The sequence below is a fragment of the Oncorhynchus gorbuscha genome, unplaced genomic scaffold, assembly GCF_021184085.1.
Source record: "Oncorhynchus gorbuscha isolate QuinsamMale2020 ecotype Even-year unplaced genomic scaffold, OgorEven_v1.0 Un_scaffold_836, whole genome shotgun sequence".
NCBI lineage: Eukaryota > Metazoa > Chordata > Actinopteri > Salmoniformes > Salmonidae > Oncorhynchus > Oncorhynchus gorbuscha.
In genome coordinates, this window is record NW_025745832.1 from 214605 (window position 1) to 229604 (window position 15000).

The window sequence follows — 15000 nt, forward strand, 5'->3', positions numbered from 1 at the left end:
GAGGAACTAACAGTTCTAAGAACCAATGACAGGTTAATTAACGGACATAAAGGGATACATTTTACCTGCAACTATTAGTCAAGTCCACTCCAAAACATCAGTTCTAATAACTAACAGTTCTAAGAACTAACAGTTCTAAGAACTAACAGTTCTAAGTTCTAACAGTTCTAAGTTCTAACAGTTCTAAGAACTAACAGTTCTAAGTTCTAACAGTTCTAAGTTATAACAGTTCTAAGAACTAACAGTTCTAAGTTCTAACAGTTCTAAGTTCTAACAGTTCTAAGAACTAACAGTTCTAAGTTCTAACAGTTCTAAGTTCTAACAGTTCTAATAACTAACAGTTCTAAGTTCTAACAGTTCTAAGAACTAACAGTTCTAAGAACTAACAGTTCTAAGTTCTAACAGTTCTAAGATCTAACAGTTGTAAGTTGTAAGATCTAACAGTTGTAAGAACTAACCGTTCTAATAACTAACAGTTGTAAGATGTAACAGTTGTAGGTTGTAAGTTAAAACATGAGTTATATGTTATAAAGCTAACAGTTCTAAGTTCTAATAACTAACAGTTCTAAGATATAAAGCACACAGATACGTTGGTACCATCTGAAACTGGAAAAGCTGCTCTTTCTCATTAGAGTCCAGGGTTGATGAGATCACAGAACACAGCACTGCTAGGTTACAGCCACAGCAGGTCTCTCTCTTTGGCTTCAGATCGTTCATACTAACGCGCCTGGCTGTGTACTTCACTTTTACTGTGGCCAGCGTGAGGCATGAACAACTGCTAGTGGTTCATTTCCTGACTGGAGGCTCCGCCCTCTGCTGATTGGGGAGAGGAAGGGTGACGTCGCCTTGGCCCTCGCCCTGTCTGGCAGCACACACACACACACACACTACCCCACCCTGTGACTGGTTCGTTACCTGAGGAAGTACCAGGCCAGCAGAATGCTGATGACAAGCAGCACGGAGAAGACCAGCACGGTAGGCAGGATGTGGGAACTCTGGGACTTCGTGTCTTCTGGAAAGGAGAGGGAAGAAGGAAGAGGCAGAGGTTATGGACGCCAAACAAAATCTGTCCTTCCTCCGAAAGTGTGCACTTGTTCACCTCCCTTCATAGATTTATGAAAGGAAATAGCGTAACCCTCATTCGAGTCTAGCCCATGCCTCCACCAACCCAACGTAGTGAACGAGTACACACTTCAGGAGGTAGGAGAGGTTATTGGAGAGGATCCAGACAGCAGAGAGAGAGTCATCAAAGGAACAGGAACAAGCCTGTGGTAGAACAGAGAGTTGAGCGTAGCAGTACAATTACTAGATAGGTCAATAGCCACCTCAGATCATGAATGTCCTTTCTACTTATTATATTTCTACGGGGCTACAGAGAGTTGAGCGTAGTAGTACAATTACTAGATAGGTCAATAGCCACCTCAGATCATGAATGTCCTTTCTAGTTATTATATTTCTACGGGGCTACAGAGAGTTGAGCGTAGCAGTACAATTACTAGATAGGTCAATAGCCACCTCAGATCATACATGTCCTTTCTAGTTATTAAATTTCTACGGGGCTACAGAGAGTTGAGCGTAGCAGTACAATGACTAGATAGGTCAATAGCCACCTCAGATCATGAATGTCCTTTCTAGTTATTATATTTCTACGGGGCTACAGAGAGTTGAGCGTAGCAGTACAATTACTAGATAGGTCAATGGCCACCTCAGATCATGAATGTCCTTTCTAGTTATTATATTTCTACGGGGCTACAGAGAGTTGAGCGTAGCAGTACAATCACTAAATAGGTCAATAGCCACCTCAGATCATAAATGTCCTTTCTAGTTATTATATTTCTACGGGGCTACAGAGAGTTGAGCGTAGCAGTACAATTACTAGATAGGTCAATAGCCACCTCAGATCATGAATGTCCTTTCTAGTTATTATATTTCTACGGGGCTACAGAGAGTTGAGCAGTGTTCAATAAGACACACAACAGACAACAAAAACAACCCTTTTCTGATTGGGCGACAGCAGATAGCACCTGTCTGTTTCAGAGTGTTTTCTTCCGTGTTGTCCCAACTGAACACAACCCTACTCTGGTGGTGGCCAGGTGGGAATTAAGGTTGGCAGGCAACTAGACCCGTTATTATGGTCTGGATGGAGGCCCGTTTTAAGATCTGACTTGGTTATGTCCCAAAATGGCACCCTATTCCCTATATAGTGCACTACTTTTGACCGTAGTCCTATGGACCTTGGAGAAAACAGTTGTGCACTATATTGGGAATAGGCTGCCATCTGGGCCGAAGCCGTTGTCTTGAGAGATAAGTATCAGGGACAAGCTCCTCTAAACCTGAGAGAGAGAAGGGCTGCTGTTAAGGGTCTGGGTTATCTCATTTAAACCTGAGAGAGAGAAGGGCTACTGTTAAGGGTTATCTCATTTAAACCTGAGAGAGAGAAGGGCTGCTGTTAAGGGTCTGGGTTATCTCATTTAAACCTGAGAGAGAGAGAGAAGGGCTGCTGTTAAGGGTCAGGGTTATCTCATTTAAACCTGAGAGAGAGAGAGAAGGGCTACTGTTAAGGGTCTGGGTTATCTCATTTAAACCTGAGAGAGAGAGAGAAGGGCTACTGTTAAGGGTCTGGGTTATCTCATTTAAACCTGAGAGAGAGAGAGAAGGGCTGCTGTTAAGGGTCTGGGTTATCTCATTTAAACCTGAGAGAGAGAAGGGCTGCTGTTAAGGGTCAGGGTTATCTCATTTAAACCTGAGAGAGAGAGAGAAGGGCTACTGTTAAGGGTCTGGGTTATCTCATTTAAACCTGAGAGAGAGAGAAGGGCTACTGTTAAGGGTCTGGGTTATCTCATTTAAACCTGAGAGAGAGAAGGGCTGCTGTTAAGGGTCTGGGTTATCTCATTTAAACCTGAGAGAGAGAAGGGCTACTGTTAAGGGTCTGGGTTATCTCATTTAAACCTGAGAGAGAGACAGAAGGGCTACTGTTAAGGGTCTGGGTTATCTCATTTAAACCTGAGAGAGAGAAGGGCTGCTGTTAAGGGTCTGGGTTATCTCATTTAAACCTGAGAGAGAGAAGGGCTACTGTTAAGGGTCTGGGTTATCTCATTTAAACCTGAGAGAGAGAGAGAGAGAGAAGGGCTGCTGTTAAGGGTCTGGGTTATCTCATTTAAACCTGAGAGAGAGAAGGGCTACTGTTAAGGGTCTGGGTTATCTCATTTAAACCTGAGAGAGAGAGAGAGAAGGGCTGCTGTTAAGGGTCTGGGTTATCTCATTTAAACCTGAGAGAGAGAAGGGCTGCTGTTAAGGGTCTGGGTTATCTCATTTAAACCTGAGAGAGAGAAGGGCTGGGCTACTGTTAAGGGTCTGGGTTATCTCATTTAAACCTGAGAGAGAGAAGGGCTACTGTTAAGGGTCTGGGTTATCTCATTTAAACCTGAGAGAGAGAGAGAGAAGGGCTGCTGTTAAGGGTCTGGGTTATCTCATTTAAACCTGAGAGAGAGAAGGGCTGCTGTTAAGGGTCTGGGTTATCTCATTTAAACCTGAGAGAGAGAAGGGCTGGGCTACTGTTAAGGGTCTGGGTTATCTCATTTAAACCTGAGAGAGAGAAGGGCTGGGCTACTGTTAAGGGTCTGGGTTATCTCATTTAAACCTGAGAGAGAAGGGCTGCTGTTAAGGGTCTGGGTTATCTCATTTAAACCTGAGAGAGAGAGAGAGAAGGGCTACTGTTAAGGGTCTGGGTTATCTCATTTAAACCTGAGAGAGAAGGGCTGCTGTTAAGGGTCTGGGTTATCTCATTTAAACCTGAGAGAGAGAAGGGCTACTGTTAAGGGTCTGGGTTATCTCATTTAAACCTGAGAGAGAGAAGGGCTACTGTTAAGGGTCTGGGTTATCTCATTTAAACCTGAGAGAGAGAAGGGCTGCTGTTAAGGGTCTGGGTTATCTCATTTAAACCTGAGAGAGAAGGGCTGCTGTTAAGGGTCTGGGTTATCTCATTTAAACCTGAGAGAGAGAAGGGCTACTGTTAAGGGTCTGGGTTATCTCATTTAAACCTGAGAGAGAGAAGGGCTGCTGTTAAGGGTCTGGGTTATCTCATTTAAACCTGAGAGAGAGAAGGGCTACTGTTAAGGGTCTGGGTTATCTCATTTAAACCTGAGAGAGAGAAGGGCTGGGCTACTGTTAAGGGTCTGGGTTATCTCATTTAAACCTGAGAGAGAGAAGGGCTGCTGTTAAGGGTCTGGGTTATCTCATTTAAACCTGAGAGAGAGAAGGGCTACTGTTAAGGGTCTGGGTTATCTCATTTAAACCTGAGAGAGAGAAGGGCTACTGTTAAGGGTCTGGGTTATCTCATTTAAACCTGAGAGAGAAGGGCTGCTGTTAAGGGTTAGGGTTATCTCATTTAAACCTGAGAGAGAGAGAGAAGGGCTGCTGTTAAGGGTCTGGGTTATCTCATTTAAACCTGAGAGAGAGAGAGAAGGGCTGCTGTTAAGGGTCTGGGTTATCTCATTTAAACCTGAGAGAGAAGGGCTGCTGTTAAGGGTCTGGGTTATCTCATTTAAACCTGAGACAGAGAAGGGCTGCTGTTAAGGGTCTGGGTTATCTCATTTAAACCTGAGAGAGAGAAGGGCTGCTGTTAAGGGTCTGGGTTATCTCATTTAAACCTGAGAGAGAGAGAGAAGGGCTACTGTTAAGGGTCTGGGTTATCTCATTTAAACCTGAGAGAGAGAGAGAAGGGCTGCTGTTAAGGGTCTGGGTTATCTCATTTAAACCTGAGACAGAGAAGGGCTGCTGTTAAGGGTCTGGGTTATCTCATTTAAACCTGAGAGAGAGAAGGGCTGCTGTTAAGGGTCTGGGTTATCTCATTTAAACCTGAGAGAGAGAAGGGCTACTGTTAAGGGTTATCTCATTTAAACCTGAGAGAGAGAAGGGCTGCTGTTAAGGGTCTGGGTTATCTCATTTAAACCTGAGAGAGAGAAGGGCTGCTGTTAAGGGTTAGGGTTATCTCATTTAAACCTGAGAGAGAGAGAGAAGGGCTGCTGTTAAGGGTCTGGGTTATCTCATTTAAACCTGAGAGAGAGAAGGGCTACTGTTAAGGGTCTGGGTTATCTCATTTAAACCTGAGACAGAGAAGGGCTGGGCTACTGTTAAGGGTCTGGGTTATCTCATTTAAACCTGAGAGAGAGAAGGGCTACTGTTAAGGGTCTGGGTTATCTCATTTAAACCTGAGAGAGAAGGGCTGCTGTTAAGGGTTGGGTTATCTCATTTAAACCTGAGAGAGAGAAGGGCTACTGTTAAGGGTCTGGGTTATCTCATTTAAACCTGAGAGAGAGAAGGGCTACTGTAGGCAGGGTAGCCTAGTGGTTAGAGCGTTGGACTAGTTCCAACCCCCGAGCTGACAAGGTACAAATCTGTCGTTCTGCCCCTGAACAGGCAGTTAAAACACTGTTCCTAGGCCTCGTTGAAAATAAGAATTTGTTCTTAACTGACTTGCCTAGTAAAATAAAGGTTTAAAAAAATAAAGACATTCACAGCCAGCCATTTACAAATGATAACAACATGGTAAATGACTGGCTAAACTAATCCAGTCCAGCTTAACTATAATCCTGTAATAGTAAAGGAAGGATGGACCATAGCACCTTATCAGACAGTGGAGGATATACTGTAATATAGACACAGGCCTTACTGTGTATTTACTGTCTAGAAACAGTTATTAGTATCCTGTCTCTCTCCAGAAACACATTCTACGGTTCAATTTCATCTGTCTCACTTACCTCCTGTCTGGTCTTCATTGGAAGTGTCATTGGTTGATAACGTGATTGCCACCAAAAACAGAACTGGGACCATTGTGACTGAGAGAGAGAGAGAGAGAGAGAGAGAGAGAGAGAGAGAGAGAGAGAGAGAGAGAGAGAGAGAGAGAGAGAGAGAGAGAGAGAGAGAGAGAGAGAGAGAGAGAGGGAGAGAGAGGGAGAGAGAGAGAGAGAGAGAGAGAGAGAGAGAGAGAGAGAGAGAGAGGGGAGAGAGAGAGAGAGAGAGAGAGAGAGAGAGAGAGAGAGAGAGAGAGAGAGAGAGAGAGAGAGAGAGAGAGAGAGAGAGAGAGAGAGAGAGAGAGAGAGAGAGAGACAGAGAGAGAGAGAGACAGAGAGAGAGAGACAGAGAGACAGAGAGAGAGAGAGAGAGAGAGAGAGAGAGAGAGAGAGAGAGAGAGAGAGAGAGAGAGAGAGACAGAGAGAGAGAGAGAGAGAGACAGAGAGAGAGACAGAGAGAGAGACAGAGAGAGAGAGAGAGAGAGAGAGAGAGAGAGAGAGAGAGAGAGAGAGAGAGAGAGAGAGAGAGAGAGAGAGAGAGAGAGAGAGAGAGAGAGAGAGAGAGAGAGAGAGAGAGAGAGAGAGAGACAGAGAGACAGAGAGACAGAGAGAGAGAGACAGAGAGAGAGAGAGAGAGAGAGAGAGAGAGAGAGAGAGAGAGAGAGAGAGAGAGAGAGAGAGAGACAGAGAGAGAGACAGAGAGAGAGAGAGAGAGACAGAGACAGAGAGAGAGAGACAGAGAGAGACAGAGAGAGAGAGAGAGAGAGAGAGAGAGAGAGAGAGAGAGAGAGAGAGAGAGAGAGAGAGAGAGAGAGAGAGAGAGAGAGAGAGACAGAGAGAGAGACAGAGAGAGAGAGAGAGACAGAGAGACAGAGAGAGAGAGAGAGAGAGAGAGAGGGAGAGAGAGAGAGAGAGAGAGAGACAGAGAGACAGAGAGACAGAGAGAGAGAGAGAGAGAGAGAGAGAGAGAGAGAGAGAGAGAGAGAGAGAGAGAGAGAGAGAGAGAGGAGAGAGAGAGAGAGAGAGAGAGACATAATAACAGTTATTAACAGGTCATGTTAAACTAATGGATGATTCATTCCTGATTTTTTTTAAACACACAATGTGAAAAAAGTACAATCTGTATTTGATTTGATTTGATTCAGAGCTATTTTAGTCCTAATTTGGACTAATTTTTCAAGAGTCCTTAAACATTCAAATACAATTTATAATACGATCATATTTTCACATATAAACACAGTGTTACAAAACAGACATAATACACTGAGATATTGACTAGATACATACTCTTAACAGTCTATAAAGATATATTGATTCTTCATCTATCATAGTACAACACAACACTCCCACATATTATATTTAAATTGTTTTACAGTATTGATTGAATTTATATATTGAAAGGTTTCTGGTTTTTCTCAGTTAAATTATTCCATTTCTTTATTGCTCTGAATTAAAATGTTGTTTTTCCTATTTCTCTTTTCTGTCTGGAGAACACAAAGATGGAGGACAATCTATTCCTCGTGTTGACTGAATGTCTTTCGCTTACCAACCGGGGCGGCAGGGTAGCCTAGTGGTTAGAGCGTTGGACTGAATGACTGTCTCCCACTGGGGCGGCAGGGTAGCCTAGTGGTTAGAGCGTTGGACTGAATGACTGTCTCCAACTGGGGCGGCAGGGTAGCCTAGTGGTTAGAGCGTTGGACTGAATGACTGTCTCCCACTGGGGCGGCAGGGTAGCCTAGTGGTTAGAGCGTTGGACTGAATGACTGTCTCCCACTGGGGCGGCAGGGTAGCCTAGTGGTTAGAGCGTTGGACTGAATGTCTGTCGCTTACCAACCGGGGTGGCAGGGTAGCCTAGTGGTTAGAGCGTTGGACTGAATGTCTGTCTCTTACCAACCGGGGCGGCAGGGTAGCCTAGTGGTTAGAGCGTTGGACTGAATGTCTGTCGCTTACCAACCGGGACGGCAGGGTAGCCTAGTGGTTAGAGCGATGGACTGAATGACTGTCTCCCACTGGGGTGGCAGGGTAGCCTAGTGGTTAGAGCGTTGGACTGAATGTCTGTCGCTTACCAACCGGGGCGGCAGGGTAGCCTAGTGGTTAGAGCGTTGGACTGAATGTCTGTCGCTTACCAACTGGGGCGGCAGGGTAGCCTAGTGGTTAGAGCGTTGGACTGAATGTCTGTCGCTTACCAACCGGGGCGGCAGGGTAGCCTAGTGGTTAGAGCGTTGGACTGAATGACTGTCTCCCACTGGGGTGGCAGGGTAGCCTAGTGGTTAGAGCGTTGGACTGAATGTCTGTCGCTTACCAACCGGGGCGGCAGGGTAGCCTAGTGGTTAGAGCGTTGGACTAGTAACCAGAAGGTCACGAGTTCAAATCCCCTAGCTGACAAGGTACAAATCTGTTGTTCTGCCCCTGAACAGGCAGTTAACCCACTGTTCCCAGGCCGTCATTGAAAATAAGAACTTGTTCTTAACTGACTTGCCTAGTAAAATAAAGGTTTTAAAAAAATGTTGTGAATGGGAGTCGGGTATGTTTTAAAACGGTGTACATTATGAAATAAAATAAGCATGTTTAAAAAAATTTTTTTTTTAAATATCTTGTTGATTGACGCCCAACCAAGAGCATTGCACATGACTGTATTCAAGAGGCAGATCTCAGACCAATCAGACTGCAGTCTTCTGCCAGTAAAGCAGAACACGTTGTCACGGTATTCAAGAGGCAGATCTCAGACCAATCAGACTGCAGTCTTCTGCCAGTGAAGCAGAACACGTTGTCACGGTATTCAAGAGGCAGATCTCAGACCAATCAGACTGCAGTCTTCTGCCAGTGAAGCAGAACACGTTGTCACGGTATTCAAGAGGCAGATCTCAGACCAATCAGACTGCAGTCTTGTGCCAGTAAAGCAGAACACGTTGTCACGGTATTCAAAAGGCAGATCTCAGACCAATCAGACTGCAGTCTTCTGCCAGTGAAGCAGAACACGTTGTCACGGTATTCAAGAGGCAGATCTCAGACCAATCAGACTGCAGTCTTCTGCCAGTAAAGCAGAACACGTTGTCACGGTATTCAAGAGGCAGATCTCAGACCAATCAGACTGCAGTCTTCTGCCAGTAAAGCAGAACACGTTGTCACGGTATTCAAGAGGCAGATCTCAGACCAATCAGACTGCAGTCTTGTGCCAGTAAAGCACGTTGTCACGGTATTCAAGAGGCAGATCTCAGACCAATCAGACTGCAGTCTTCTGCCAGTAAAGCACGTTGTCACGGTAATGCCTTCTATGTCCACAAGGTGGGCCAATAGACTAACGAAAAAAACAACAGGAAACCATGTCACTGACGTAAAAAACACACTTCAAGCATTTCAAATATTCAAATAAATACCGATTGTTCAAATTCCTGTTTCATGACAAAAACAAAACAAAAATATCTGCAGTTTATGGGGATATTTTCCAGATGTGATGTTAAAAAGCAGTATGTTAACGAAAAGCACACGCAGTAAGGTGTTTAAACATCCATACCATCTATACATATCACCATGGATACGTCTCTTAGTCTACAGCCTCAGTAAGGTGTTTAAACATCCATACCATCTATACATATCACCATGGATACGTCTCTTAGTCTACAGCCTCTGTATAAACCTCTGTAGGACAAATAACAGTCCTGTAACCTACTGTAGGACTGAATAAACCTCTATAGGACAAATAACAGTCCTGTAACCTACTGTAGGACTGAATAAACCTCTATAGGACAAATAAGAGTCCTGTAACCTACTATAGGACTGAATAAACCTCTGTAGGACTGAATAACAGTCCTGTAACCTACTGTAGGACTGAATAAACCTCTGTAGGACTGAATAAACCTCTGTAACCTAGGACTGAAGCTATAGGACTGAATACATCTCTGTAACCTAGGACTGAAGCTATAGGACTGAATACACCTCTGTAACCTAGGACTGAAGCTATAGGACTGAATACATCGCTGTAGGACTGAAGCTATAGGACTGAATAAACCTCTGTAACCTAGGACTGAAGCTGTAGGACTGAATAAAACCTCTGTAACCTAGGACTGAAGCTATAGGACTGAATACATCTCTGTAGGACTGAAGCTATAGGACTGAATACATCTCTGTAGGACTGAAGCTATAGGACTGAATAAATCTCTGTAGGACTGAAGCTATAGGACTGAATAAATCTCTGTAGGACTGAAGCTATAGGACTGAATAAAACCTCTGTAACCTAGGACTGAAGCTATAGGACTGAATACATCTCTGTAGGACTGAAGCTATAGGACTGAATACATCTCTGTAGGACTGAAGCTATAGGACTGAATAAATCTCTGTAGGACTGAAGCTATAGGACTGAATAAATCTCTGTAGGACTGAAGCTATAGGACTGAATAAACCTCTGTAACCTAGGACTGAAGCTATAGGACTGAATAAATCTCTGTAGGACTGAAGCTATAGGACTGAATAAATCTCTGTAACCTAGGACTGAAGCTATAGGACTGAATAAACCTCTGTAACCTAGGACTGAAGCTGTAGGACTGAATAAACCTCTGTAGGACTGAAGCTATAGGACTGAATAAATCTCTGTAACCTAGGACTGAAGCTATAGGACTGAATAAACCTCTGTAACCTAGGACTGAAGCTATAGGACTGAATAAATCTCTGTAACCTAAGACTCCCAAGGCTGTACCAGACTCAGGAATAGGCCTCTGTAACCTAGGACTGAATAAAATTCTGTAACCTAGGACTGAAGCTATAGGACTGAATAAAACTCAGAGGACTGAAGCTAGAGGAGACTGAATAAACTCTGTTGAAAAGCTGTAAGAAATCCCAAGAGTACCAGACTCAGGTTAGGCAGGTGAACAGAGGAGCAGCTGCAGGAGAACCCAGCAGCATGGTCTAGTAAGAACAGTTAACAACGACTCCTGCTGCTATGTGTCGCAATGTCCCTGTAACCATGCACACAACCAGAGAACAGAGATCAGAGGAGACCAGAGGAGAACAGAGATCAGAGGAGACTAGAGGAGAACAGGGGAGAACAGAGGAGAACAGAGGAGACTAGAGGAGAACAGAGGAGACTAGAGGAGAACAGAGGAGAACAGAGGAGACTAGAGACCAGAGGAGAACAGAGGAGACTAGAGGAGACCAGAGGAGACTAGAGGAGAACAGAGGAGACTAGAGACCAGAGGAGAACAGAGGAGACTATAGGAGAACAGAGGAGACTAGAGACCAGAGGAGAACAGAGGAGACTAGAGGAGACTAGAGACCAGAGGAGAACAGAGGAGACTAGAGGAGAACAGAGGAGACTAGAGGAGACTAGAGACCAGAGGAGAACAGAGGAGACTAGAGGAGACTAGAGACCAGAGGAGAACAGAGGAGACTAGAGGAGAACAGAGGAGACTAGAGACCAGAGGAGAACAGAGGAGACTAGAGACCAGAGGAGAACAGAGGAGACTAGAGGAGACCAGAGGAGGACAGAGGTGACTAGAGGAGAACAGATGAGACCAGAGGAGAACAGAGGAGACTATAGGAGGACAGAGGAGACCAGAGGAGGACAGAGGAGACTAGAGGAGACTAGAGGAGAACAGAGGAGACCAGAGGAGGACAGAGGAGACCAGAGGAGGACAGAGGAGACTAGAGGAGACTAGAGCAGACTAGAGACCAGAGGTGACTAGAGGAGGACAAAGGAGACCAGAGGAGGACAGAGGAGACCAGAGGAGGACAGAGGAGACTAGAGGAGACTAGAGCAGACTAGAGACCAGAGGTGACTAGAGGAGAACAGATGAGACCAGAGGAGACTAGAGGAGAACAGATGAGACCAGAGGAGACTAGAGGAGACTAGAGGAGACTAGAGGAGACTAGAGGAGGACAGATGAGACCAGAGGAGACTAGAGGAGACTAGAGGAGGACAAAGGAGACCAGAGGAGGACAGAGGAGACTAGAGGAGACTAGAGCAGACTAGAGACCAGAGGAGACTAGAGGAGACTAGAGGAGACTAGAGACCAGAGGAGATTAGAGGAGACTAGAGCAGACTAGAGACCAGAAGAGACTAGAGGAGACTAGAGGAGACTAGAGACCAGAGGAGACTAGAGGAGACTAGAGCAGACTAGAGACCAGAGGAGACCAGAGGAGGACAGAGGTGACTAGAGGAGAACAGAGGAGACCAGAGACCAGAGGAGGACAGAGGTGACTAGAGGAGAACAGTGGAGACTAGAGGAGACTAGAGACCAGAGGAGAACAGAGGAGACTAGAGGAGACTAGAGACCAGAGGAGAACAGAGGAGACTAGAGGAGAACAGAGGAGACTAGAGACCAGAGGAGAACAGAGGAGACTAGAGGAGACTAGAGACCAGAGGAGAACAGAAGAGACTAGAGGAGACCAGAGGAGGACAAAGGAGACCAGAGGAGGACAGAGGAGACTAGAGGAGACTAGAGGAGACTAGAGCAGACTAGAGACCAGAGGTGACTAGAGGAGAACAGATGAGACCAGAGGAGACTAGAGGAGAACAGAGGAGGACAAAGGAGACCAGAGGAGGACAGAGGAGACTAGAGGAGACTAGAGCAGACTAGAGACCAGAGGTGACTAGAGGAGAACAGATGAGACCAGAGGAGACTAGAGGAGACTAGAGGAGACTAGAGGAGACCAGAGGAGACTAGAGGAGACTAGAGGAGACTAGAGGAGGACAAAGGAGACCAGAGGAGGACAGAGGAGACTAGAGGAGACTAGAGCAGACTAGAGACCAGAGGAGACTAGAGGAGACTAGAGGAGACTAGAGACCAGAGGAGATTAGAGGAGAACAGATGAGACCAGAGGAGACTAGAGGAGAACAGATGAGACCAGAGGAGACTAGAGGAGACTAGAGGAGACTAGAGGAGACTAGAGGAGGATAGATGAGACCAGAGGAGACTAGAGGAGACTAGAGGAGACTAGAGGAGACTAGAGGAGGACAGATGAGACCAGAGGAGACTAGAGGAGACTAGAGGAGGACAAAGGAGACCAGAGGAGGACAGAGGAGACTAGAGGAGGATAGATGAGACCAGAGGAGACTAGAGGAGACTAGAGGAGACTAGAGGAGGACAGATGAGACCAGAGGAGACTAGAGGAGACTAGAGGAATGTGTCATGTGTAAAAGAAGCCATACCCTCCCCTCTCCTGCCCTCCCCTCTCCTGCCCTCCCCTGTCCTGCCCTCCCCTCTCCTGCCCTCCCCTGTCCTGCCCTCCCCTCTCCTGCCCTCCCCTCTCCTGCCCTCCCCTCTCCTGCCCTCTCCTGTCCTGCCCTCCCCTCTCCTGCCCTGCCCTGTCCTGCCCTCCCCTGTCCTGCCCTCCCCTCTCCCCTGCCCTCCTGCCCTCCCCGCTCCTGCCCTCCCCCTGTCCTGCCCTCCCCTCTCCTGCCCTCCCCTCTCCTGCCTCCCCTCTCCTGCCCTCCCTTCTCCTGCTCTCCCCTCTCCTGCTCTCCCCTCTCCTGCTCTCCCCTCCCCTCCCCTCTCCTGCCCTCCCCTGTCCTGCCCTGCCCCCCTCTCCTGCCCTCCCTTGTCCTGCCCTCCCCTCTCCTGCCCTGCCCTGTCCTGCTCTCCCCCTCCCCTCTCCTGCCCTCCCCTCTCCTGCCCTCCCCTGTCCTGCCCTCCCTCTCCTGCTCTCCCTCTCCTGCCCTCCCCTCTCCTGCCCTCCCTTGTCCTGCCCTCCCCTCTCCTGCCCTGCCCTGTCCTGCCCTCCCCTCTCCCTCTCCCCCTGCCCTCCCCTCTCCTCCCCTCTCCTGCCCTCCCCTGTCCTGCCCTCCCCTCTCCTGCCTCCCCTCTCCTGCTCTCCCTGCCCCCTCTCCCTCTCCCCTCTCCTGCTCTCTCCCCTCCCCTCCCCTGCCCTGTGTTGTGTAATTCTGGCAATGTGGTAGAGGGTCTGGGTCAATAATCATTCCTTGGGTGATTAATAAAAGCTGACATGCCCCCTCCCTCCCCCCTCTACCTCTTCCTCCCTCCTGAGGGAATGACTGATGGCAGGATTCTAATGAGAGAGGAGCCCCCCCCTCTCTCTCTCCCCTCCTCCTCCCCTTCTCCCCTCTCCCTCTATGGTCTCTGTGTAAATGTCCTTGGTTGTTCAGGCCTAGGGGAAGGAGAGCACTGGGAAGTTGGCCATTCATACACTACAGTAATGCTGCTGAGAGGAGTAAGTCACACGGTGTGCAACCAGTAGTGTGTGTGTGTGTGTGTGTGTGTGTGTGTGTGTGTGTGCGTGCGTGTGTGTGTGTGTTTGAGCTCTCTCAAAGGAGCATATCCCCTCTCATCACCAGCGCTCCTCCAGCTCTCTTCTCTCCCTCAGTCCAGAAGGAATCAGCCTCTCATCAGTCCCATCTCTCCCTCAGTCTAGAAGGAGTCAGCCTCTCATCAGTCCCATTTCTCCCTCAGTCCAGAAGGAGTCAGCCTCTCATCAGTCCCATCTCTCCCTCAGTCCAGAAGGAATCAGTCTCTCATCAGTCCCATCTCTCCCTCAGTCTAGAAGGAATCAGTCTCTCATCAGTCCCATCTCTCCATCAGTCCAGAAGGAATCAGTCTCTCATCAGTCCCATCTCTCCATCAGTCCAGAAGGAATCAGTCTCTCATCAGTCCCATCTCTCCCTCAGTCTAGAAGGAGTCAGCCTCTCATCAGTCCCATCTCTCCCTCAGTCCAGAAGGAATCAGCCTCTCATCAGTCCCATCTCTCCCTCAGTCTAGAAGGAGTCAGCCTCTCATCAGTCCCATCTCTCCCTCAGTCTAGGAGTCAGCCTCTCATCAGTCCCATCTCTCCATCAGTCTAGAATGAATCAGCCTCTCATCAGTCCCATCTCTCCCTCAGTCTAGAAGGAGTCAGCCTCTCATCAGTCCCATCTCTCCATCAGTCTAGAATGAATCAGCCTCTCATCAGTCCCATCTCTCCCTCAGTCTAGAAGGAGTCAGTCTCTCATCAGTCCCATCTCTCCCTCAGTCTAGAAGGAGTCAGCCTCTCATCAGTCCCATCTCTCCCTCAGTCTAGAATGAATCATCCTCTCATCAGTCCCATCTCTCCATCAGTCTAGAATGAATCAGCCTCTCATCAGTCCCATCTCTCCATCAGTCTAGAATGAATCAGCCTCTCATCAGTCCCATCTCTCCCTCAGTCTAGAAGGAGTCAGCCTCTCATCAGTCCCATCTCTCCATCAGTCTAGAATGAATCAGCCTCTCATCAGTCCCATCTC

At 47.3% G+C, this 15000-nt stretch overlaps 1 protein-coding gene across 2 annotated transcripts in view; it reads right to left on the minus strand.

Moving 5' to 3' along the window:
* Positions 1-15000, minus strand: part of LOC124020491 (receptor-type tyrosine-protein phosphatase epsilon-like) — an 80838-nt gene that overhangs the window by 36539 nt on the left and 29299 nt on the right. The window contains exons 2-3 of one of the 2 annotated variants that reach the window (XM_046335739.1): positions 5760-5837; positions 916-1012 (exon numbers count right to left, since the gene is read on the minus strand). In XM_046335739.1, coding sequence (XP_046191695.1) covers positions 916-1012; positions 5760-5832 — 170 coding nt within the window. In that variant the 5' untranslated portion in view covers positions 5833-5837. Of the gene's footprint in view, positions 1-597; positions 753-915; positions 1013-5759; positions 5838-15000 lie in introns of those variants that run through there. The other variant, XM_046335740.1, reaches the window with a different exon arrangement.